The sequence below is a fragment of the Protomyctophum parallelum genome (genome assembly GCF_964188405.1).
Source record: "Protomyctophum parallelum genome assembly, chromosome: 6".
Taxonomy (NCBI): domain Eukaryota; kingdom Metazoa; phylum Chordata; class Actinopteri; order Myctophiformes; family Myctophidae; genus Protomyctophum; species Protomyctophum parallelum.
Genome location: NC_139701.1, coordinates 35,690,891 through 35,717,594, shown reverse-complemented (window position 1 = coordinate 35,717,594; position 26,704 = coordinate 35,690,891). Strand labels below are relative to the sequence as shown.

Below are 26,704 nucleotides of genomic sequence, written 5' to 3'. Positions count from 1 at the left end.
AACAGAGTTGTTTTTGAGTTGATTTGAATGGTTACAAAACTGAAACAAAACAAGATAAGACTAAAACAACCCCCCACCCTCCCACTTGGAACTTTGACACCTACTCCTTTCACCGTATAGGTTTTTTTTAAATAAAATAAATAGTAGCAATAGCCAGCAAGGATTACATGAGCATAAGAGAAGAGAAGAAGACAGACAATAGACAGAAGTGAATGGTGAGATAAGGACTCCATGGTGTTGTAGGAGAGAGTGGCAGAAAGAGATAAGGGGTACTGCTGTTTGTTTTGGAAGTAGATAGGAAGAAAGTAGGAGAAGAAAGGAAAAGAATGAGAGGGTTAAGGGGGAATGAGGTTGGTGTGCGGAGTAGGAGGGGAACACCATGATTTACACATACATAATTTCACCGAAAATGCTTCCTCGTTCAGTTCCTGGCCCATGGCCCTAAACATGCAGGTGCATTGCTTTGACAGTTTAATCCTAGTTAGTCAACTTTGTGTCAACTTGGGTGTGCCAGATACCTGTTACCTATCCACTTCGTGCCTTGTGGCACATAAGGCCTTCACAGAGCGCTTCCACTTCTCACGGTCAGCTGCTGCCATCCTCACTTCAGTCCATGACCTCCATCCTGCCTCTTGTCTCTCCTTCTCAATGGTACGCCTCCAGGTGGTCTTTGGTCTTCCTTTCCTTCGTTTCCCTTCTGGTGCCCATGTTAATGCTAGACAGCAGAATGATACAGAAATCTCGAAATATGTGCAATTTGTGCATAAATAAAACATTGTATAACTGGGTGGGGAGGGAATGCATTTCCAATGCATGTTCCCGATGTGTTGTCTATGTCTATGTGACACCCCAAAAGAATGACACCAAATATCATTCAAATTGGTCAATTACTATACATGTCATGATTTCAATACGAAAAACATGTTGAAAAATGGCCACCATCTTGTAGTTGGTCTAATATGGCCCCCTTTGAAATAAGTTTGTATATGTGTATATTCCATGTTTGGGATTGCAATAAATGGGTCTTATACAGTAAATACAGTTGCAGTCCGAGAAAGGGACACTTGGCTGCAAAAGTGAATGAGTGCGCAGTATACTTCATATTAGTATTATTAGTATTATTATTGCAGATGGCCTTTCAGAGGACAGTGTTACTTGGGGACATGAGTTCTACAAGATAAACTAGTTTTGTGTTTAAATAGTTGGCGTCAGTCCATTAAGGTGTGGTACTGTACTTGTTGATGAGAAAAAAGTACATGAGTGATTAATGAAGGCCATGTCGGGATTTAAAGGAATGCAGTGTCACAATAGTTGTTTGATTAGGGTGCCCAACCTTGATCAGAGCTGAGGAGGAGGTCTGTGGATCAAGGGTTTCCATGAATTATGCTTGTTGAGTGTTATTAGGATTTAGTTGTTATTGTAATTTGACACTTTCTCTCAACTGACAAAAAATAAAACTATTTACTTGTCCAGTTCTGCCCTCTTTAACAATTATGTCATGCCATGTTCTTTTCCACTGTAGTCATACAGTTGACTTGACTCACACATACTGTAACGGCCATCCATTACTTTCCTTTGTCTACGTTTTGGCACATTACTGTACACAGAAAACAGTTACAGATAGATGTCCAGTCTTTGATTCCAGTTTGTAGGGTATTTATTGTATAGAAGTGAGCAGTTGAAATCAAACATGCCACTTGTATTGAATTGTTCTTTCCTTTGTCTTTCTCTGAGTGCTGGTAGGAACGGTGTGCTCCCATGGCCCGGCTGTAAGGCATCAATTATCATCCTAGCGTCGCAAATGGGAAGAGGGTAATTGCGGGAGGGCGATACTGTTTTTTTCCCTAGCGGGAATAGTATAATGTACTGTACTGTAGTCCTATGTACTGTACTACATCTGATAATTTGTCAAATCATTAACTATAGAACAACCTAAGTTGGAATGCCCCAATTATGACAAATTGGATGGCAATTTACAGTATGTCTATATGGGCATATTGCTCAAATCGGCGATTATGGACAACATTCCGACTCACTTCTCAGGTCATCAGTGACACACACACACACACACACACACACACACACACACACGCACATACACGCACGTGCATGCGTGACTCAAAACTCAATAGAAAGATGGAGCTGAAATATTTTTGTTTACCTCCAAATCGTACCCAGTTGCCACCTACGTATTGGTAGAAGGATTTGTCTTCGATATTAGTGCCCCATAGCCCTGCTTTTCCCACTGAGATATGCTTCAGGTTGGCAGAGGGCAGTCTGGTCCAGGATGAGCCGGTCAGAATATAGGCTTCACCTTCTTTGTCTGTAGCCACCACTAGTCCCAGGCCGGCATCAACCTGTACTGTGTTGTTCAGCGGTGGGCCCTCAGTGCATGTCCAACCTGGAGGAAGAATGTTCATCACCATGCAATCATCATCATTAGCCATATGCCTATATTTTCTAACTTTGGCATTATTTAAAGAATCTAAGACTTGAAAATGCATATTGACATATAGAGTTTATAGTGTGGACTGGACTGGAGGTCAGTGACAGAGAGCCAGGTGAGCCAGCAGGGAGACTGCAATAGCTCTCATGATGTCTCAAGTTGCTCAGCTCTGCCTTTGATGTGGTCCTTTAGTTTACATCATGAAACTGAACACTACCAAAACAACAAAAAACTAAACATCCATCCAAGCTTGACAAGTTTACATTTCAAATTGCCCTGTAGAATAATCGAAACAAAGTTAGTATGCAAATTAAAACAAATATATTTCCTCATTGACTGGATTTTTTGTGTGTGCAAATACTAACTTTGTTTCCTCATTGAATGAATTGCATTTGCATATAATCTTTGTGAAACCCCTTGTCAAACTGGTAATTGCCCAACATATGAAAGTTGGCATCCGGCAGTTTCTACATGCTAAACATTTCTAACATAAAACCTTGGTGTACTCAACATGTCCGGGTTCACAATGGGGCTCTATGGGCTGGCTACTAGACTATGGTGTTTTAATATTATCTAATATGGCCCCCTTTGAAATAAGTTTGGGCCCCCCTGCACTATGTAGATCCCTGGAGTCATCAGTATTAACGGTTCTGGAAACACAGAGTTTTTGAAGTCGAGATATGCGCACACACACACACACACACACACACACACACACACACACACACACACACACACACACACACACACACACACACACACACACACACACACACACACACACACACACACACACACACACTCTCACACACACACACACACACACACACACACACACACACACACACACACACACACACACACACACACACACACTCACACACTCTCATTACTGTATGGCAGACTTGTTGTCAGTTGTGTTGTCAGCGACACTGTTGTGTCATTTAATTATTGCATTTATGTTATTTATAGGTTCAACTATGACCTGGGTGTGCCAGACAGCAGATACAGAAATCTCGAAATATACAATTTGTGCATAAATAAAACAACTGGGTGTATAACTGGGTGGGGAGGGAATGCATTTCCAATGCATGTTCCCGATGTGTTGTCTATGTCTATGTGACACCCCAAAAGAATGACACCAAATATCATTCAAATTGGTCAATTACGATACATTTCATGATTTCAATACGAAAAACATGTTGAAAAATGGCCACCCTCTTGTAGTTGGTCTAATATGGCCCCCTTTGAAATAAGTTTGTATAGTATATTCCATGTTTGGGATTGCAATAAGGGTCTTATACAGTAGGCTAAGTACAGTTGCAGTCCGAGAAAGGGACACTTGGCTGCAAAGGTGAATGGTGATAGGTATTTCGGGACTCATTTGTAGATCTGTTATTCGGTGAATGAAGTTGTTGTGTTCCATGTGTCTTGCCCTGTACTTTTCAGGTGTCACCCTGTTCCACTCAGTTTTCATCTCACTTCATGCCCTGGGTTCCACAGACCTCTGCTTGGATTCATGTCATGTGAGTGGGGCACCGACGATCTGCAAGCTCACAACGCGCTGCATGTGGACGCAACACTTGGAGCTTGTAGATCCACGGCTTGCCAAGCCGTCCGTGACAATTACCTAAACGTGAGAGAGATGTGCCATATATGCGCACGCACGATGATTCCATTCACACCTCTCTCTCTCTCTCTCCCCTCACAATGCTCACATGACCATGAAATGGAAAGCAAAATACAGCACGATATAGTTTCACATGCCACGCATAGACTTGTTGTGTAGGCTACTGCGCAATGGCATTTGGCCTGGGTCCCTGACTCCCTGGGACCCTGGGTCCTTATTGGTAGGTTAATATATAAACTGTGGTTAATATCCACAGTTCATCTGTAGCCGCCCGCAATTAACCTATTGTTCAAGCTTCACACAAATTAAACTAGAACTGCACTCTGTCGAGTGCATACTTGCTTGTTGCACACTAGTAGGCCATAAATGGCCAACTAGTGCGCAAGCCGAGCGCGCAAGTCCTTTCGACCGCTGTAAACTGTCAAATCTCAGTATCTCTGTGAAGGAACGTTTGAAATGTATAATTTTTAGATGTAACTATTTGCTACCTACCTACTTTATGCATATAAACACCTAGTATTATTAAGTATGATTCAAGTTTCTATCTAAATTAATATTTTTTGTCCCACGATTTTGTAACCCATTTTTCACCCCTGTGTCAATCATCCTGTGATGTGATCCTGGGCTCTACACACCCTCCGCCAACCTAGGGAGAGCAACGGACTTAACTCATGCTTCCTTCATGCTTGAGTGTCCAAGTTGCTCCTTTACACCTGACAGGGGGGAGTTTTCCTGGTTGGACATAGCGCGTGGAAGGAGCACGTTATTCCAACCAGTTCCTTTCCCCTCCATCAGGCGTCCCGGCTGGCCAGGGGGAGGCAGTTTAGAGACCAGGATTTCTGCATGTTTTTGTGAGGGTACCTACCCTAGGGGACACGGGGAGACCATGCAACCTCCACACAGAAAGGCCCTTTCGCCAACCCCGCCTCGGGTATGGGCACTGATGACGCGGAGGAGGAAACACGCCACCAGCACCCACAGCGCCCCGAGCGGGAATCGAACCCAGGACCTTCTAGCTGTGAGGCGACAGCACAACCAACTGTGCCACCGTGCCCCTAGTTTCTATCTATATAAGTTTGGGTGAAGAGCTAGTCATACATATACACACCACGTACTCTGGTCCCAGCAGATCAGGCACAACTTGCTATTTTATTTTTACTGATTATGTATATAGTATACGTATGACTAGCTCTAAATGATGACGTAAGAGATATGGTCATTTGTGGTCGTTTGGTCCCAGCAAAGCAGGCATATACTATATAGGCATATACTATATATAGTATATAGGCATATACATATATACTCTATACTCTATACTGTATAAAGTGTGTAGTTGTAAGTTGATTAGCGGTATACTGTGGTTACTTTGCGCCAAAAACCGTGACAGCTGTTCCGCCATTTGATGTTTATGCAAGAAAACAGCAAATCTGTGCCTGGTTTGCTGGGACCAAATGACCACAAATGACCATATTTCTTACGTCATCATTAAGAGCTAGTCATACATATACACTCTGGTCCCAGCAGATCAGGCACAATTTGCTATTTTATTTTTACTGATTATGTATATAGTATACGTATGACTAGCTCTAAATGATGACGTAAGAGTCGTATGGTCATTTGTGGTCATTTGGTCCCAGCAAAACAGGCACAGATTTGATGTTTTTCTGCATAAACATCGAATGGCGGAACAGCTGTCACGACGGAGGAGACCGGGCGAAAACATTACTTGCGCGCTCTGCTTGCGCAAGTAACTATTTAAATAAAGGTTGTATCAGACTATCAGTGAAGAAGTTAACCTCTGGGAAAATCCCTAATTGAGAGTGTAGGGCTGTAGGCCTATAGCAAGCGCACCACAGATCATATAGGCTGCATGGCTAACAGGGCTTGGGCACTGTCTATACCCCTCTCTATATCATTTGATAAAGGCATATTAAAAACATGACTTGTACACCCAATGAAAACATAAACTTCAGGAATATATACCACTTCGAATTGCGCTGAGAACTGCAGTGTTTTACCGTCCTATAGCCTACTTGTGAGGACCTCTGCTTATTACCTAAACATGAGAGAGATGTGCCATATATGCGCACCGCGATGATTCCATTCACACCTCTCTCTCTCTCTCTCTCCCCTCACATGACTATGACCCTACCCTGAGGGTAGGGTTGCTCAGTGCGTGCACTCGGCACACCCGGTGCGTAGCGCACTGGATTTTCGAACGAGAACGCACTGAGTGCACTGAATAAACGAACGACAAGAGAGCACACCAGTGCGTTCAGGGCGCATTTCCGAACGCGCCTATAGTTTCACATGCAACACTTGGAGCATAGGTGCAACCATCATGTGTAGCCTTTGTAATTGATACTATATTGACAGCCTATTCTGCATTTGTCAGATTCCACAGAGTATATAGTTTCATGGTGTGACTATATAGGCTACCATGAAACTATATTTCTACAGCTATTTCTTGATCAGTTCAACGGAGCGCTTATTTGTTAAAAACCACGAGTCACAAGATAACATGGCATGTTCTGACTATGCTGTTCCCAAGTTCAATAATTCATTATTAATTTATGGACAAAACATGAAGTTATTAAATTACCATATGATACCAGCCTTTTAGTTGGGACCTATTTTTTTAATGTATTTTTACATAATTGATTTTTTCAATATTGTTATTGAACTCTGAATAACATTTTTTTAACAACCCGAAAATACGTACAACTTCATCAACCAGCAACCAGAAAAGTGCTATATAAAACATTGTATGAATGTTGTTATAAATTTGTATTCTGGTTGGTATTCTGAATTCAGTTCACCTGTTGACGAAGGAAAATATGAAAAGAGGGCGGCATTTTTCCTTTTTTTGACGACGACAAAATGGACTCTTAGTGGCATTTACATTCAAGATACAGCAGCGCCATCTGGTGTACAGCATAATGAATCACAGCCATGTTTTAGGATGATGGACAGGTGGATTTCTGCTGTACCTGCTGATGTAAGCAACTAAGCATGATGCTTTTGTTTGACAAAACGATCAAGGTTAGACTTTTGATAGGCCTATAAACAATTCCCAATAATTATTTAAAAAAAAAATGTTTTGTTTGACATTGTTAACTCAACCCAATATGACTGCAGAAGTTGTCTGATCTTAAAGGCAGATTTTTCTTTTACATATTTTTCATTTCAGGTTATCTTTAAGTAAGTACAGATAGGCAAGCCATTTATTTAATGTCTTCAACAGGTTGATAATCAAGGGAGATTGCTTAATAGGGTACAAGTGATGTTATGATTTTTGGTAATCATATCTGCTAGCATGTCTTTGCCATGAGGAGTGAATCCTTCATGTGGAACCAGGCATCTTCCACCAGCAACCTGCAGCCCAATTTGCAGACCAGAGAAGAGACCATTCCTATGGCCTAGCATTTGACTGCCTGCAGGCAGATGTCTCCGGATTTCATCACGATATCAGTATAAGTTATCCGTCAGTCCAAATACCATACCAATATCTTACAATTACTCAACGACTACTACTGTACCATCAAGTCAAATATGAGCTTTAACAAAGTGAGAAAATAAATACCTGCCAACCATACCACTGCTGCTGTCAAATTTCATGTTAAGGATAAAAAAATGTAGACATGCAGTTCTCACCCCCGGCTAAGATTAGCATTTACGACAGCATAATTACACTTTGTGAAAGATTGAATACAACCAGACAGGGTAATGACCGTGTGCTTCCCATGTGGATGTCAGACTTCACAACCTGTGATGTCAATCATCAACTATGCATTTATATGATATGACGTTTTGACAATGCTCTCCTCCAGGAGATGTCTCCGACTGTTAATGTCAATGTTGTCGTCTGTCTCCACAAACCCTACAACTCTTTGTTAGTTGATAATGCAGTGCACTTAATCCATGGGTTTATCTGTCTGCAAGTGATGCACTTTGCCACTTTGTCAGGACAAATTGAAATAAAAACATACGCTACGGTGTACTGTAGATACAGAACATTAAATGCAGATGTTACTGTAGTTCAGCAGTGATAAACATTCTGTGCAAACTGTCTTTTTTTAAATGACATCACCACAGCAAAGGTGGTGGGCCAATCAAAACAAAGAGGGCAAGTGTTAAACGCACCATGTTCTGTATTGTCCTGTTAATAGTAAGCATTACAGCTCACATCATTCACTCCCTGTTCACATCAACACATCACCTTCCTTATCATACAGACAGACAACAAACAGCATCCAATCAGCAGTCAGAGTAACATTAGTATTACATTATCATACAGTGGGCCTAAGCCATGTTCCAACAAGTCTGACATATTAGCGCATGCCATTGACTGGCAGGTACGGTACAGCTAAATGCTGCTTCATACTCATAAGACAAGTGTCTGTTGACAGATTTCCCATTTTAGAATTAGTTGTTTTTGCCCGTCGAGTATAAAACAACCTTAAGAGAAGCCGTGTTTGTATTTAAGAGAACAGTCAAAAACCTTTGAGCTTCAAAGACATCATGGCACAGCCCTGGTATCGTAGCTGGGTTGGTGTTTCTCCGTTCAGCAAGGGAAAGTGCCTCGTGCTGCTCCCATTTCCCTTTGCCGAGTGAAAAGCGGTTCAGCATTGTTCCTTCCTACAGTATACTGTGTTGTGCTATGGGTCAAAGGTGAAGGAATGAGGCTGCTGACCAAGGCACCAGAACGACATTCACAATGTGTGTTTGTGCATGCGAGTGGGTCAAGTCCTTGGTTAAACTTTAAACACATCTTGAGTTGGTTGAGCACAATAAACACAAAACGTATCATACAAAAGGTACTCTCCTAACCCCCCAACCCCACCCCCACCATGTGGCTCCATTGAGATACAGGTAAAAAGGACCCATTGAGTTTGTACACTGACAGCTTTACAATACAAAATCAAGGCACTAATTAACAGAGCACACTCGTTTGGCATGCTCTTTTGGAGAACTATGGAATGGAAAGGTGCAAATTCATAGCTTGCAATATTTCCTTGAATTACGTGTAAAAAAGAAAAGAAAAAGCAGAAAAAACAAACAAAAACAATGGTCCATCAGATGAGGCTGTCCAAACAGCCAAAATGTGATTTTGTTATTTCAATAGTAACCTCAATATATTAACAATGATAGAAAAAGTGCATGGCAACATCTTGTCCTGTTACGTTCATTGTCATATGTCAATGAGAGTTTAAACAAAATGTGCAGTTCTTTTAGCTCCCATGACAACCGTAACTGTAACAGTCTCCATTTGTCTCTTCCCGTTCGGCCTTGTTACCCCGCCATAGAAATTACCCATCTTTTGTTACGTTGGTCAATTACTTAATTCAGTTCTATGGGTTAGGATCCTCCTATGTATTTCCTAGTTCCTATCCTCTCCTGGTTAACCTAAAACCTAGTTTTATTGTCATCTATGATATCTACTATTGGTGTTTTTCCTACTGGGTTGTATGCACGGGTGTCTTTCTATGCCTGTCATTCTCTATATAAAGTGGAGCCTTCTTGCCCCAATCAGACCTAATCATCCATATATGGGATATCTGGGTCAGAAAAACGTCTATGGCCTTTCGCGGAGGAGGTTAGTATTTTGGTGTGCTGGGGCTGAGGAGAGGATGTAACCATTGTAAAGGAGGAGGAAGAGGAGGAAACAGAGGAGGGGCAGGAGGAGAAAGACAACAATGGATCAGAGTTGTTGTCAATATACAGGGACTGGGTGCCGTCTCTGCGATGGCTTGGTTGCTCTCTCTTCCTGAGGAATTTAAATGACGATCGATGATTTCCAGAAGGAGTCAGACCCTGGGCGTGGCCTGGAACTACAGGCTGGCCATGGACACCGGGAGGGAGCTTCACTGTGCCAGGAATTATGGGGTTTCGCCGCTGCAGCGGGTGCCTGGAGGATGCGGAGGAGGACGCTGAGGTGGAGGAGGCCGAGCTGCACACAGAGGAGGAAGAGCTAGCGTGGCTGAGGCTTGGCACAAAGGAATGCCCACCAGGGGCTTTAGCTCGCAGAGGCAGGGCACATAGTTTGGGAGAGCAGGCTGGCTTTGATCTCCTCAGGGGACTACCTCGCCCTGAGACCGAGAGAGAGAGAGAGAAAGAGAGAGAGAGAATAAAGAGTCAGGAGTAACATCCTTTCCCTGATACATTTTAAGGTCAAACACAGCCATCCTGAAATGGTCTCATGGTGTCATGGAATATCATGTCACAATGTTAACCAGTAGTGAAGAATGACCTATGCACATCAACAGTGGGTGCTGGGTTAAGTGCATTTTTTTAGGATAGCATGGCAAGCTACTAAGCTTCTATCCTTAACAAAAACAAAAAAATGTAACTGTGTAACAGGGAGGCAAAATATTTGGCTTCAGCATTTGAAACTTGTGCACAATGCATAAAACTTTGGTTTTGGTGAGCCAAAATGCTCAATTTGCTCAAATTGACAAAGTTTGAGCATGCTACTTTGCAATACATGCATATACAGTACATGCCTTAACCAATGTACAGAGAAGCATGCAAGCGTGCACACACACACACACACACACACACACACACACACACACACACACACAGTTGCTCCAACCTGCTTTTCTACAGAGCAGACGGCACCACCACCATCACCATCACTGCTCCAGACCTGCACCACAAAAGACAGTAAGGGCCAAACCCAGGGGCCCCGTGGACTGATCAGAAACCCACAGGTGACTGAGAGAAACAGGTAGAAGGAAGCCGAGGCCAGACTGTATAACTGTATACCGACCTTCAGGTTCTGAGCCTTGGGCAGGGCAGCGCTGCTGTTCATCCAGGAGGCTCTCTGAGCTCAGCGAGGCTTCAGAGTCCAAGTTCTCCTGGTCTGAACCGGGCTGCTCCAGCTCTGGCAGTCGGCACGCCAGGTCCTCTCTGGAGGGAAGGGGGAGGACACTCACGTCAGATAAAGATGTGCACAACAAGCTCATGAAAGACGTCATTCTAATGTAATGACGACAGAGTTAAAAAACACGTACTTCTCCTGCTTGATGGACTTAATGCGCGCCATGAGGTTCTTCTCGGTCTCAGTCTCTGTGTCCGAGTCCAGTGGCTCGTTCTCAGGGACTGGGCTCAGCTCAGAACTGGCCTTCTCATGCACCTGCAATCAGACACGCCATCATCACACACGCCTCACACAACCGGTCTACCAAAACGGGGCAAAAAATTGCTATTTGTTTTCTTTATAGAACATACTGAACACTTGCCATACCATACAGGGGCCAGTAACTAATATTATGTCCATTTCTCGTAAAGAAATCAAACATGATTTTGACCCACATGTGAAATCTAAACCACCTTGGTTAGTGAATGGAAGTGGAAAGGACAGGAGGGTGGATGACGCCTGTGTAGTCATGCAACCGCAGCACAACACATGTCGAGTCATGCAACCGCAGCATAACACATCTTGCAGGCCTTCGGCGAGATGCAATAACTTTCAAACCAAAGTTATTAGGTAGGGGTGGAAATGCATACAGTGCCTCAAACAAACCTAGTGCACAGAATTCCACTGTTTTAAGAAACCCTACTGTACACAGTAGGTGGAGCTTTGACGTTAGACAGGACCCATCACAACAATAAAAATAAATAAATAAAAAAACATAATTTCAATGGAGAAACACTCCTTTGTAAATACCATAACTTTCAAGGCATTCGTCTCTCCATAAATATATGAATTAACTGGAAAATCATGAAACATACACACATCTTTATTGTTATTGACGTAATACTTTGAAAGTCATGCTGTTCACAGGAAATGGCCTTAAAAAATAAATAAAATAAAAAACTTATTTTGCAAATGCACCAGGGATAACAGGAGAGAACCTTCACATCACAAACGGAACTGAGGCCAAGCTAACACAGTCATGCAATGCACTACCAGGTTAGTAAGAAAAGAGTTAAGGGATTATAGAGGAGATCATTGAAGTGAGGTCACACAAGTCACCCACATCTACATGCCATGCGTAACGATTCTGCAGGGCACACTACTACTACTGCTACTACTGCAGCTACTGGAACTACCGGGAGAACTTGATGCATGAATGATACATACCACCACTCCTTTGTAAGAGAGAGGTAAATGCCAGTAGTGCTAAAGAGAGACAAGGAACATTGCCCAAGTTACCTATGTGACTGGAGGCACATGAGAATCTGTTGATTTTACAACAACAATCTGAGGATGACTGGTCAAGAGATAATTAGGGGTATGGCGTAAGAAATAAGTTATGTAAAAAAACATGTAAATGGCAGTATGTTAAAATCCATGTGAGCCGAGGCTGAACTGGGACCAGGGTCCAGACTGTATCCCTCACCGTGTTCTGTCTCTTGAGTTTCAGCTGGTTGACGGCCAAAGTCTCGGCGTACTCCAGCTGTTCAATCTCCTCCATCTTCTCATTGTAGCGTCTGGTCTGTTCTTTGATCACCATCTCCACACACCTACACACAGACACAGGGAATGATAGGGAACATGATATACACGATAATCACAAAATCACACCTGTGTGAAGTGAGCGGTGCAACTATATATATATTGTTATAGTTACTGTACTGTACTGTACTGTGGTCTGTATACTGTATTGTAGTGCACTGTGCTCTCTATTGCAGGGGTTCTCAAAGTCTTTTGGCTGAGAACTGCCAAAAAAGCTTTGGCCATGTCTGCAACCTCAGGTTAACACATTATGTGCCCTTTCATTCTTTCAAAATGGCGACGTGTGCCCACTTTTAGACCCACCTTTTGACATTTTGAACGTCTTTTACCAAGACGTCCACAGACGTCCTGGGCACTACATGCGGTAATTCCTAGGACGTCTGTGCCCAGTCAGGGCAGTCTCACATGGTGGTCTTGAACTACAACTACAGTGTACCCAGCCAGGGCAGTCTCACATGGTGGTCTTGAACTACAACTACAGTGTACCCAGCCAGGGCAGTCTCACATGGTGGTCTTGAACTACAACTACAGTGTACCCAGCCAGGGCAGTCTCACATGGTGGTCTTGAACTACAGTGTACACAGCCAGGGCAGTCTCACAATCACATGGCGGTCTTGAACTACAGTGTACCCAGCCAGGGCAGTCTTACATGGTGGTCTTGGCGACGTCTTTCATGCTCATCAGAGGATCAGCGCTGTCTGGACATCGCAGGATACAAGGGGCAAACACTATGGCCAGTGAGTTAGAAGACATGCGGTTGTGAACCTCCATTTTGGACACTCTGCAAGATAACAGTCACACACAGCTGGAGTTCAGGTTAAATGTGACCGAGTGGGTACAGTGCTATAGCATTGTTGCCCAAATATTTCTGTTGAGGCTAAGTGAGTTCTCTACCTACCGGACTAGATGGAAAACCAGTCTCTCCAGTGTGTTGAAGTTGGCAGTAGGCAGCTCTTCCAGCATCTTGTAGATGGCGTGGAGTTGTTCCTGCTTCTCTGGAAGCTCTACATAGGGAGGGAATTATGGAATAATGACTCACTTACTGGCAATAAACAGATAGATCTTTATATTCAGTTGTTGTAATAACATTAAGTGTGAATAACAATAAAATGAAAATAAAATAAATAGACGCTAGCCACAATGGAACCAGTGCATGAATATACATATATAACCTATGAATTACAGACAATAATCAGTGGATATCAGTGGATATGAGTGTGCACTGTACATCAGTACATTACAACAGTGGGTATCTGGATCATTTAGGAGATAGTCAAAACCAAGTTCACTTTAAATGTTGGGTTGGTCAATGAAATAAACCATTTTCATTCAGCAGTAGGAGCCCACACCACATACAAAGACAGATCACAAGTGCAGTTCTTGTGAAGGAGCCCAGCTTACAATTTAAATTGTTAAACAATGCCCTCTAGTGGGGACTGGCATCCTTACCCACAGCACGCAGGAAATCATTGTAATGAGTGAAGGTCATGAGGGGGTCAGGCAGCTCCCTCAGCCACTGTTTCAGCAGACCTGTCACTGTGTGGATGGGGTAGTCCTCCAGACACACCATATGAGGGTCTGGAAACAACACCACATCAATACAACATTAACAAACAGACAGAAGGACCTGGTCCTTCCACATCCGGCCGGGGAAACTCCCCCCGTCAGGTGAAAAGAAGCAGCGTGGACTGCTTATGCATAGAAGGAAGCATGAGGTCAGTCCACTGCCCTCCCCAGGTTGGCAGAGGAAGTGTAACGCCCAGGATTACATTAGATAATTGACACGGGGTGGAAAAATGGGTTGCAAAATAAATGCATAAATATTTAAGAAAAAACAAACAAACACGAAAATAACTCTGTCCAAAAATGTTACTTTTCAAGATTCAAATTCAACATGTATTCTTTTGAGCGGTATACTTTGATTTTGTTTTTGTATTTGTATTTAATCTGCTTTAATCTATTCTTTCTTTCTTTCTCTGTAGAAAACAGAAAAAGCTCGTTATCATTATCTAAATTCAAAGTAGGGACTAGAACAGTGGAGAGACCCAGTGCTAACACACCTACGTCTACCGTTTTCTAAATCAATCATGATTCATGATACCATACCAATATGACAGGCCCACCCTAAAGTTTTGACCATACCAATATGACAGGCCCACCCTAAAGTTTTGACCATACCAATATGACAGGCCCACCCTAAAGTTTTGACCATACCAATATGACAGGCCCACCCTAAAGTTTTGACCATACCAATATGAAAAAAAAAAAAAAACAACTCCAAATTGTTTCCACACAGTTTTAGATGTCAACAGATGTATCGGTAGGTCGTAGGTGGAGATCTTTGATTGTCGGTTGGGTTGGTAATGGTAGTCAGAGAATCGAGGTGATAGCCTTATGTTATGACATCCCAATGTAATCAAGGATAATAGTACATTGACATAATGTCTGCATGAAAATTAGACAGCATCTGAACACACAACATTACAGTAAATGCAAATTCCAAGTTATTGAAACCCAAACTGACAGATTGAATTTGAGTTAATATATTTACTAAGCAGCACTGTAATTTTACATTTCATAATATGAAACAAATGCCATATAGTATCCCATGATCATTCATGCATACAAAAGTAGACCAATCATAGGTTAGCACACACTGCCACACTGCCACAGCGAATCACAAACTGAAGCCACGTATCCAATGTTGGTACGTAATTATTCCTGCCAGGCTGGAGCGGCCAGGGGTGGGGATTATGTTTTCGCCCCCGTGATTCTGTGAGTCTCTCTGAGTCTGGGAAGTATCTGCCCAGAGGGGCGCACTATTGTATTTGCTGATGTGTAGACGTTCACGATATATGCATGTCACTGTAGCTCAAAGTAAATTATATTACATCATAGTTTTACCATACGGATAGACGCGTACTGGGAGAAGGTATCCACTATCCAATTAATAATGGTTATAACTTGTGCATGTACACATTTTGCCCTACAGTTTGGTAGGGCAAAATTGTGTTAGTGATACAGTACATCGATGAAGGTCGTAAGACTAAAACGTTGCAACAGGAAGCAGTGATTACATGATTCACTAAAACTTTCACTCAACTAATGGATTATTCACTCTAAGTGTAATACACACAGAGTCAGTCAGTATGTTATCGGTGAATACAACTAGGAGGACTGACCGTTCTCCAGAAGCTGGTGCAGCTCCTTCATGCGGTTGGCAGAGCCAGACTTGCGGTAGATGCCCTCGGTGTAAAGGCCGTTCATCTCCACATGCTCCAGTAACATCTCCAGCACCATGGGCACAGGGTTCTTATCGCTGATCAGGCGGCACACACGCACCCCAAAGTGTTGAGCGCCAGAGTCCTCATCACTCTGTGAATGGACATAGCATCACAACAGTGATCAATTCAATAACATTCATCCAGATTCAACAGTAAAATCACAATTTATTTAAAGCTGCAACCCCCAACTTATTTTAATGACTAAATCTGTATTTGAAGCAAGGTAGACTGAGTATGTTAATACAATATGACCAGCACATTTACAGTGGTTGGAGGTGGTCCCCCTACTCTGCCGTTGAATAATTTAGACCTCGGTGTCAGCTAGGGCACCTACTGGTTGACCAGTAATACTACCTGAATTTCAAAGGGCAATATAAGCGGGTGTTCTGTCATTGCTCAATGTGGGATATCTGGGAAGGACATCTGACTAACAGATTGCAGCATTAACTCTGAGAGTTGTGCAAATGTAACCAGAGTGGACAGCTTACCTTTTTGGCACAGAACGTGTTGCAGTCTGTGACTATTTTGCTGATGCACTTCTTATGGCATACCATCTTGCAATCTAGAAAAACAACATAAAATGTTTTAAATAAAATGTATGACTCTTCAGTAGTTGGATATACAGAGGCAAAACAAGCAAGCAAAGTAATTCGTTTTGGTGTTCAAACGTACCACTGCACATGTAGGCCTTTTCCATAGCCCAGATGTAGGAGGTGCACTGGTCACATGATTGCATGATGCTCACCTGGTAGTTGCTGAACTCATGGTCCATTGGACTCTCCATCTATCACACAATCAATTATGAAATAAACTCTCATAGAGAAACAGGCATTGCAAGAGTGACATACCACAGCAGACGAATATGGCTGGTCACCCCATGCATACTTACACTCTTGTCCTTTTTTCTCCTATTCTTCCTGGTTTTAGCAGGCTGGAAGACAGATACAAACAGTAAAAACAAGTTAAAAATCAAGTCGAAATTGTATTTATAAAATATTTGGTTTAAGGTTAAGAGATTCCAGGTCACATAGACCGTTAATTATGGGCTTTGGCCATTTGTTATGACAAATACCGGAAAGTACAGTATATCTCCCTACAGACGTATTGGGCAGTAAAATACAAACAAAAACAAAACAAAGTACAAACAAGAAACAGGACCACAACTCTATCCACACTTTTCCTGGTCTGTGTGTGCTCCAGTTCCTGTTGATTTCATTGGATATCATTGGTCATCTGACCAGTTTCATTGGCTTTTATTGGATCAAATTGACAGGAACTGGAGCACACACAGCCCAGGAAAAGTGTGGATACTAACGTTACAAAGATAGAGAAGAGACGTTTCATTCTCTGTGCAATGCCATGTTGTCCTGTACCACAAATGAAGAATGCACATGCATTTAAATATGAAGCAAAGATGTTCAAGATGCAAAGTTCTGCTGTATCTTTGTACCCATCACTGCAAGCTTGTGTTATGTGCAGGTGAAACCATACTGCTAATCACAAAAATAGAAACCACAAATAGTTTGCTTATTCAATGTATATATTAACCCTCATTAATTTATATATAATCACTGCATTCTTTTTTGACCTTGGCAGGTTCAGCCGCTTCCTTCTTGATCTCTCCCCGGATGAATCCGTCGAGCACCGACTGGAACAGGTTGACCACCAACTGGACCTCTCCTTTCTGATGGTCCCCCGCCAGATGGATCACCTCGTTCTGGTAGCCTTTCATCAAGCCTTTGTAGCCAGTGGTGGGTTTCTGGTACAAGTTAAGGGAGAGGACGACAAAAGGGAGTGGAGGTTAGAAAGTGTGACTGAGAAACTGTGTGTGTGTGTGTGTGTGTGTGTGTGTGTGTGTGTGTGTGTGTGTGTGTGCGCGCGCGCGCGCGTGTGCACATGTGTGCGGACTCACTGGCAGAGAATACATGGCCTTGATGGTCTCTCTAAACTGCATGGTGGCTGTAACAAAGATGGCTTCTGTGGCTGACAACTGTTTCCCTCTGGAGCGGAAATCATTCACCTGCACAGGCAAAGAAAGGTTCATCAAACAAAAGGTGAGTAATTTACTGAGACAGAAACCAACCAAATACATCTGTAAGGGCCAGTTTAGTAAACACTGAGGATTTGACCGTGTACAGAAACAGTATAATAATGTGGTCCTCAGTGGCGCGCACAGATAGACACTAGGGGGTGCTAGAGCACCACCTGCCCTTGCCCTCTGGACAGCAATGTGCCCTTTTGAAAAAAATGGCACATTTATTTTTGAAGCACTGAGAAAACTGTTGCGCCTTTCTTTGTCCTTTTTTTCTTCCAAACTTGACTACGGTAGAGGTGGTCTCAAAAACACAAGGGAAACTTTGACAGAAAAAGACTCGCTTTAGAAAAGTAAAACTCCTTGGACTGAGACTTAAGAAAATATTTTTTATTTTATCATGCTCATAAAGTGCTCTGTGCTCAAAGTGCAATTAAAAAGCAAACGTTTCTATACGGTGAGCGAGTCTTTTTCTGTCAAAGTTTCCCTTACATTTATTTTTGTACAGTGTACAGTTTGTGGACCATGGTGACATTGATCAATTATTGATAAAAAAAAGCTTCTAATTTATTATTTAAAATCTATAAATCTCACACTATTAAGGCAACCGGCCGGTTCCACAAGGTGCCCTTTTTTCACGTGAGCACCTGCCCCTCTAAATGTCTGTGCACGCCACTGGCGGTCCTCGTATAATACCTGGTTGCCCAGGATCTCGTCTAGGTATCGTAGCTCGTTGGCGTTGGTGATCTCTCTGTCCAAAGAGGCGTTCCACTGCTCGGAGACTCGTGTTGCCCGGCTGATCTTTATGGTTGGGTTGCGGCTCAGGCCTTTACCATGAGCGTCCCCATGGCTCTGAGATTGTGACCGAGACGCGTGCCCTGATGTGAGGGAAGGGAGAGATATCACAAAGGCTTTGATGAGAATCAATGACGCTATTACAAGATTACACTGTGAAATCTTAAGTGGTAATTAATGGGTCAATGTATTGCCATTTGTACACTCTCTGGCCCCCTTTCCACCGGTTGGTTCCCAATGGGTTCTTTTTGGTTTTTAGTCCATGAGCCAGAGCTCCAAAATTGAAACGTTAATTATGAATTGAGTGGGCAAAACCATGCCTATATTAGATTATTATCACCATGAAATTTCCCCAATTGAGTACTTACACGAAGACAATGATTTATTGTATTACAAATTTTACATTTTTAAATATGCAAATTAGGCATTATGTAGGAAAATATGCAAAATAGTCGAAAATATGATAAAGCTACTACTGTGGAAGGGTTATCATGTATTAATTTACTTGTATTGATCCTATAAACAATTTAATATAGGGTATAGTTTTCCCACCAATTTTGGAGCTCTGGCTCATGGACTAAAAACCAAAAAGAACTGAACCGGTTCCAACCGGGAACCAACCGGTGGAAAAGGGGTCCCTGATTTAAAGTAATACTATGGATTTGAATTGGTATACTACAGAAAGAAATACTGATGAAAAAAAAAATAACTTCAAGTTCAAAGGTGACAAATTCTAAATAAACGGGCATTGCACAGAACGGTTAACACTAGTAGTGTCCCTATTCAGCAAAAGTAGCAAAAGTTCTACAGGGTCACAAAACGTTTTCGGCAAAGATACTACTTTCGCCGGTGCCTTAACCCTTACCTCTAAACTTCTTTACCTTTTTTTACAATTTTGAAAAACATCTTTAAATAGTTCAAATAGCTGATCTACAAGCTCACATGTCGATGTAGATCAGCTATTTGAAGTATTTTAGTGTTTAGTGGTTAGTGTTTGAGGTAGGTTGTCGGACCAATAGTTTGTCTAAACTAAGGCCTGTACCCAAAAATGGAGCCCTTAGTGTCTAGGGGAAAAGGAGGGGGCCTAGTATAGACCCCATGGGGTACAGCGGTCAACTAAGTATGTAGGACTTAAGTTATTATTAGTATTCATTAACACTCAGCCTCCTCTTCCAACCAAAGCAGAAAGTATGCATGAGCTGCATAGTCCAAACAGCACTGTGAGCTCACAGTTATTTTATTAGCATTGAGCCTGATCCAGCACGGGACACTATTTACCCAGAAAGCAAACAGCTTGATTAGTTAAGCCCCTGGAATTTTTATAATAATAATAAACCTGTGTTTTCTTTCCACATTTCACTCCAAGAACTGGAGTTGCTAGACATTCGAGGCCCAGCTCCACGTGACGTTGAGTAATGCTTAACGTTGTTGTGCGACAAACTACAAGGCTCCAACCTCCTGAGTCGTGACGTCTTCAGCATAGATAGCACACAGGCCAAGCGTCACAGTAACATCTGATTGTACTGCACCAGCACCACATTTCTTGTGCAATTCTCAAGGCCACAGCATTTTGTCTTTATCACATATGTTTTATACTTTTTGAAATGAACTTTTTAAACAAAAAATGTATACTGACTGAAACTGCCCAAATATTGAGATTATTGATGTCGTAGTACTGACGCACTAATGCTGACATCATAGACTGGCCACATGACATCCGAGATCCACATGGAAGCCAAGCCGTTATTACCCCGTCTTGTTTTCCAAGTGAAACGTTCATACGACAAATTATCCGTAACAGTTTCTGTATTAATTACCTTCTTCGAGAGACTGAGCCATTGTCAAATCCCCATCATCTGGAGTGTGTGCCTCCTTGTGAGGAGGACGCTTCTTCAGAATCTTCCTCAGGAAACCAGACGGCCTGCATGTCACAAACACAAAAACTCTGTTATCAAACATACACAGTTAATCAGAATCCTGCTCGAGTTGTCCTGCTTTTTGTGTTGCAGAACAAATCCCTGTATAAACAACTGAGATGTACCTCAAAAGTTCTTCAAATTCCCTAAATGAGCAAAGTGTAAGCAAGACATTCCTGTTTCTTTTCTCTTTTTTTCTTTCTTCGGACATTCACTGTCTTTCTGTCATAAATGTTTCATCAAATACAGGCTGGCAGTTATGGAACTGACATACAGTATTAACCTAAATAACCCATAACGACACGTCTCATCGACACTGTAGTTTATCTGAATAAGTACTGACATGAAATGATTACAAATGTCATGTGTTTTTCTGTCTTTCCTATTTATTGATTTCTTTCCATTTTCTATGCAGGTGTTGTGTTTTTACTTCTTTATGTGTAAGGTTTATGTGCAAGCTTAAAGCTTGCACAGTTAGTCAGTTACTATGCTTATTATTTTTTATGCAAAAATAATGCAATAAAGTGACAATATAGAAAACACGCAATATAGCAACAACACAGAGGAGGGTGTGCTTTATCGTGGTTATTGACATGGCTGTGCTGCAGCATTCACAATGAGAAATTCAAGTAAAGTCTTTTATAAAACGTTTACCAATTATGTCAACATGAAAATCATAGACATATTAAAATTAAAGTAGGCGACCGGAAATAGGCCAATATAACGGCATAAAACCGCCCCAAAAGTGAAGGGGGGGCCTTTGAGCTTCAGTGCCCAGGGGCCCTCAGAGGTGTTAATCCGGCCCTGTCAGTCATGTTGCAGGTCCTTTGGTGTGATCCATGGTCAGGCAATGCCCTTTTGCTTGTTTATTGTATTAGTATATTATAATACGGTTGATGATGCTGTGTGTTTTGGTCATGTAAACTAATTTAAACTTTTAATTTGATTTATTTTTATTTTTATTTGTTTATCTTGTCTATCCTTGTTTTATATATTGTTTCTGTGTTCATACATAATGTCCATGAATACGTATTCTGTTGTTGTTGTTGCTTGTGTTTGTATTTTATGTTTCATGTTTTCTGTGTGTGTAAAAAATAAAAAATAAAGTACCGATCATAAAAAAAAGAAACGGTTATTGTTTGACTGTATTGGTCAAAACAATTGAGATAATTTCCAGACAAACCCACCATTGTTATTTACGTATAAGCAGAGCGATATAATATAGAACTGTACAAAGACAGACTTCACACCACACATCTCAACCAATAAAGAGAACAGACACAATCAAAAGAAAGATCTCGACTTAAAACGTGTCACACACTGCACACAGTCACTCTGTTCCAATAACATCACTATAGCAACAATGCAAATTAAAACAAAGGACCTGATATCTCTGTCTGATAATTGTGTTGGCTCCATGTGTGAATGTCAAGCATTCCATTTCTAGGGTTCAAGCCAGTCCATTCAGAGTCAATTCACTTATCGGGAATTTCCGCTAACGTGTCTCTTTCCCACAACACACTGTTCTGTGTGTAGCTATATATGGTTATGGCAAAGTGTACCGAGCACCACATGAGGGAGCCAGGGATGGTTTGATTACAGAAGACAAAGTGTTTTCCCATGAGCCTCAAGACCTCCATGTGGGTTAAGATGTGACTCAGTGATGTGAAGGAGTATCCCTCCTCTACACTCTTTATCTGTCCTAATAACTTGAAACTCGGTGATTACGAGTAGAGTTTTATATCATGGCCAAGGAGAATAGTCAATTCTGACTGAGTGGAGGGTTCACATTCATTTCAAATAATAATATTTCTGCCGTTTGAGCTGCATCATTGTTCTAAATGAATATGCATAATAAACATTGTACTATATTTTCAGTTATCTAAACTAACATTAGCTCAGATACTTTGGAGTTTAGAAAAACACAATATATTGTTTGTTGGGAACACCGTCACGTCCCAAAAGTTTACAGAAGGACAAATTAGCTCTCTTTTGGATTTTGAGAGTTACGGCTCTCAAAACAATAAGAGTTTGGAAAGGCTTGGAAACAGCCAGGATGCATACTCCGGAGAAGGTGACTAATGGAAAGAACAAGTTATAGGAAAAAGGATGGGCTTAATATCTTCCAAAATTTGTAAATGCGTTATTTGAAATTAATGAACTGCTAGAGGGGCCATACTAGTGAAGAAATATTTTCTTTTATCCTCAAGTATTGAGAAACAATAACGAAAATGAAATATAATAAGAAATAGAAGACCTATTATCAAAATGACATAAAGCATAATTTTCCCCCCTTTTTTATTTAGTATATATCATTTGATTTATCCCCCCATATAAAAGGAAATGTATCTGGGCACCTGAATTATTATTTTAGTTTATCCCCCTTTTTGTATAGGTGAAGGGATTTTACATTACAAGACCGGTGCCCGGCTGTAGAGCACCGAGTCGGTAAAGATGGAAGTTGGAGATCCATGACCCAGCCGACTATGCAATAGCCGTTGTACCTATCCGTGTCCCTTTTATGCCTATAAATCAGCTGATATTTGTTTCTAGGTTGTTACCATGGCTGCTCTAACTTGATGTAGAAATACTGTAAGGTAACGCTAATTGACGAAGATAGTACCAAAAGTTTATATTAATATGAATAAAGTAAACAATATTAGTAGCCAATAGTTGGCAAGTTTTACACGATGGAGAGCCTTGGCTTGAAATGTTATCATTAAAGTAGAAGAAGAAGATGACAGGTTTATTCTTTATTCTTCATGATATATTCTTCTTTTTTTATATATATATTTTTTATCCCACCATTTTGTAACCCATTTTTCACCCCTGTGTCAATCATCTAATGTGATCCTTGAACTCATGCTTCCTTCATGCCTGAGTGTCCAAGTTGCTCCTTTACACCTGACAGGGGGGAGTTTCCCTGGTTGGACGTAGCGCATGGAAGGAACACGTTATTCCAACCAGTTCCTTTCCCCTCCATCAGGCACCCCGGCTGGACAGGGGGAGGCAGTTTAGTGACCAGGATTACTGCATGTTTTTTGTGAGGGTACCTACCCTATGGGACACGGGGAGAACATGCAAACTCCACACAGAAAGGCCCTTTCGCCAACCCCGCCTTTGGGTATAGGCACTGCCACTGATGACGCGGAGGAGGAAACACGCCGCCAGCACCCACAGCGTCCCGAGCGGGAATCGAACCCAGGACCTTCTAGCTGTGAGGCGACAGCACTACCAACTGTGCCACAGTGCCCCCCATAATATATTCTAACCCAGCATTTCAACCAAGTGATGTGCGTATTTGATTCGTTTTTGTAATAGCTGGCAAGAGGCCATGGTAAATCTATATTAACCTCTGTGTTATTCTGTGATAGCCGCAAACACCATCATAGATTATCCCTTCATTAGCTTAGCCCAGCCAGCGTGTTTTCTGGTCTAGAGGGGCGGGCGTGCATGGAGCAAGAAATATTGGTTCACCGAGATCAGATTCTTGAGCCGTAGCAAATGAAAATAGAAGTCTGGGTACAGAGGCTATCCCTTCATTATCTCTCTCTATACAGCAGAAATGCAACAGCCCTAGTGTGTGAAAGTGCAGTATAATACCTGTCAGGTGTGGTTGCATGACCCGAGTCTTGGTGGTGACCCGAACCATCTTGTTGCCTCCTTTTGATGGAGCCACTCTTTGAGTGGTCAGGATAGCTGTCTGTCTGCACCTGCAGCACACAGACAATATGATGGTTCTAATGTAGACAAGATATAACACAATAACTAAAATAACTTTAAGTATAATTATAACTGGTCTTGAAGAAAAGCATTTTAAAAGAGCCATGTTCAAGTTCAGATCAAATCAGATTTTCAACCAAAGATTACATCTACAGTAAATTTCAAATGGTCTTGTTACACTACAGTACCTCTGATATGGCACTGGCTCCATCAGAACCTGGAGATAAGCTGTCTATTGATGATGAGGCTCCTCCACTCCTAAGGACAAAAGGGACAGAGATACGCAGATGGATTGTCACCTGAGAGCTACCATATCATATCCACTGATTAACCACTTAGCACCCATATCTGGGGCTAACTAACATACTGTAGATCTACAAGCTCACAACACATTTTGTTGTGACAAGTTGTGAGCTTGTAGATTTTCGGTGGAGAGATTTGGTGTGGAGGGAAATAGCACACCAGGTACAGTGCCAACTCAGGTCATTAAAACAACAATGACAATTGTCAAGTGTCACACTCTCAGATGAATTATTGATTGATTTTATACAAAGATGAAACCATAATGAGAGTTTAATGTGATGTACTGCCTTAAAGAAGAGAGGTCGTACTGTGAATGTTTCTTCCTCCTGTACTCCACATCGTGGTATGGAGGGGGACTGGTTTTCTCAGAGTGTCGGCTGCCGCTCTTCTTCCCCCCTTTCCACTTATCCGGCTTCTCCTTTATCCCCACAGGGCGCCGTTGCAGGCCCACACCCCCGACACCCTCCCCATGACCATTCCTCTCTGGCACAGTGTCCGGAAGCTGCAGGGCCAAGGAAGACGGACGAACAGGGGCAGAAGCATCCGCAGAAGAAGGCGCTTTGGCCTCCTTCTTTCCGCCTTTGTCATTCTTACCCTGGACATAGAAGTGGTACAAATCCAACTCATTGCTGTCAGACCTCTCTTTTAGCCTAGGGGTCTCCTGACCTTTGCCCTTTGGCGGAGAGGTTCCGTTCTTGCCGCCGGCTGAGGAAGAGGTGGACGCAGCTCGCTCAGTTTCTCTCTGGTTGCGCTCAGTTTCTCTCTGGTTGTGCTCCAGTCCCCTGCGTCTCCTCTGCTCTCTCTTCTCCTGGCTCCTGGAGACCGGGCCTTTGTGGATTGGTGGAGCACGTATTCTCTTCTGCTCATGTTGGGAAGGAGTCGGTAAGCCTTTCTTTGGACCAGCTGATTGAGTGGTCACTTCAGCACCAGGATCTTCTGCCTGGGCCTGCTGTAACTGTCCCAACTCCTGGTTCTCCCCCTCGTCTTCATCGTCTAGCTGGGGTCCGGTCTCAGCCAGGGTACCGTTGATCTCCAAATCAGACCTGGGGGATGCAGATTCTCCACTCCCTTCCTCCTCTCCCAGCCCTTCGTCCTCCTCATCCAGTGGCTCCTCCTTGCTGTCTCTGCTGGGCTGGGAGCCAGCGGCTGCCACTCCCTTCTCCTGTCCAATCTCTTCCGCTGGGTGATGATCCTCCTGTTGACTTTCATCCAGGGTCTCCTCGGTCACCAGCTCGATGTCGGGGTCCTCCCTTGTTTGAGGCTCCACATCAATAACTGCCTCCACCTCGACCACCACCTTCTCCTTCGCTTTCCGTTGCTCCTCTTCCAGTTTCAATCTCTCTTCATCCCTCCTCTTCCTTGTTGCCTCTTCTTCAGCTTCCCTGGCGAGCTCATGTGCCTCCTCAGCTTCCCTGGCCAGCCTGGCTGCTGCCTCTTCCTCCTCTGCTCTCCTCCTAGCTGCCTCCTCTTCCTCCTCTCTCCTCCGAGCCTCCTCCTCTTCCTCCGCTCTCCTCAGAGCCTCCTCCTCTTCCTCCGCTATCCTCCTTAGCTCCTCCTCTTCTGCCCTCCTCAGAGCTTCTTCTTCCTCTGCTTTCCTCTGTTTCTCCTCGCGTATGGAATTGCACCTGTAAGAGTTATAAATCTCATTATAATGTATAGGACAGACGGAACCAAGAAAGCAAGGGCCTCTGGAACAGCAAGACTAATACATTTCTGTCCATTGGTTATGTAGATGATGAGGACTTATCTTTCTAACATTATGAACAATATTACGTATTTCTCAAAAGTCCGACCACAAGATGAGTGTGTGTCTGCCGTCTGGTTCCCGTTACCTCCTGCGTGCCGAGTGTCCTCTGACCAAGGCTTGGATCTTGGTGATGCCCTGCTTGTGTCGATGATACTCTGCTCTCTGCCTGGATCCCCTCCACACAGCTTGGATCACAGTGGCTGCTTGCCTCCTCCGCTCTTCTCTGCAGTACCTACGCCATGAGCGCTGAGGGGAGAGGAGAAATAATGAGTGTGTGTCACATTTTACCGTACCAACGAGTTTGTTCAGAGTGACACAAAAGTATGCTTCAATTGCTAGATGAAAGAAACAAGGACTTATTTTA

General features: G+C 42.6%; 1 protein-coding gene across 1 annotated transcript in view; it reads right to left on the bottom strand.

Annotated features, from left to right (window-relative positions):
• Positions 1-7,286: 7,286 nt before the first annotated feature.
• The window catches only part of LOC310860729 (myosin IXB), an 82,017-nt gene continuing 62,599 nt past the window's right edge, over positions 7,287-26,704 (bottom strand). Inside the window, 20 exon segments of the mRNA XM_083767849.1 lie at positions 7,287-10,165; positions 10,849-10,988; positions 11,093-11,214; positions 12,166-12,204; positions 12,425-12,548; positions 13,190-13,321; positions 13,439-13,544; positions 13,990-14,118; positions 15,723-15,915; positions 16,313-16,386; positions 16,497-16,608; positions 16,714-16,755; positions 17,413-17,583; positions 17,737-17,844; positions 18,553-18,734; positions 20,469-20,572; positions 24,171-24,280; positions 24,479-24,548; positions 24,902-26,218; positions 26,426-26,586. Of these exon segments, the coding sequence (XP_083623975.1) occupies positions 9,612-10,165; positions 10,849-10,988; positions 11,093-11,214; positions 12,166-12,204; positions 12,425-12,548; positions 13,190-13,321; positions 13,439-13,544; positions 13,990-14,118; positions 15,723-15,915; positions 16,313-16,386; positions 16,497-16,608; positions 16,714-16,755; positions 17,413-17,583; positions 17,737-17,844; positions 18,553-18,734; positions 20,469-20,572; positions 24,171-24,280; positions 24,479-24,548; positions 24,902-26,218; positions 26,426-26,586 (3,990 nt within the window). The 3' untranslated portion in view covers positions 7,287-9,611.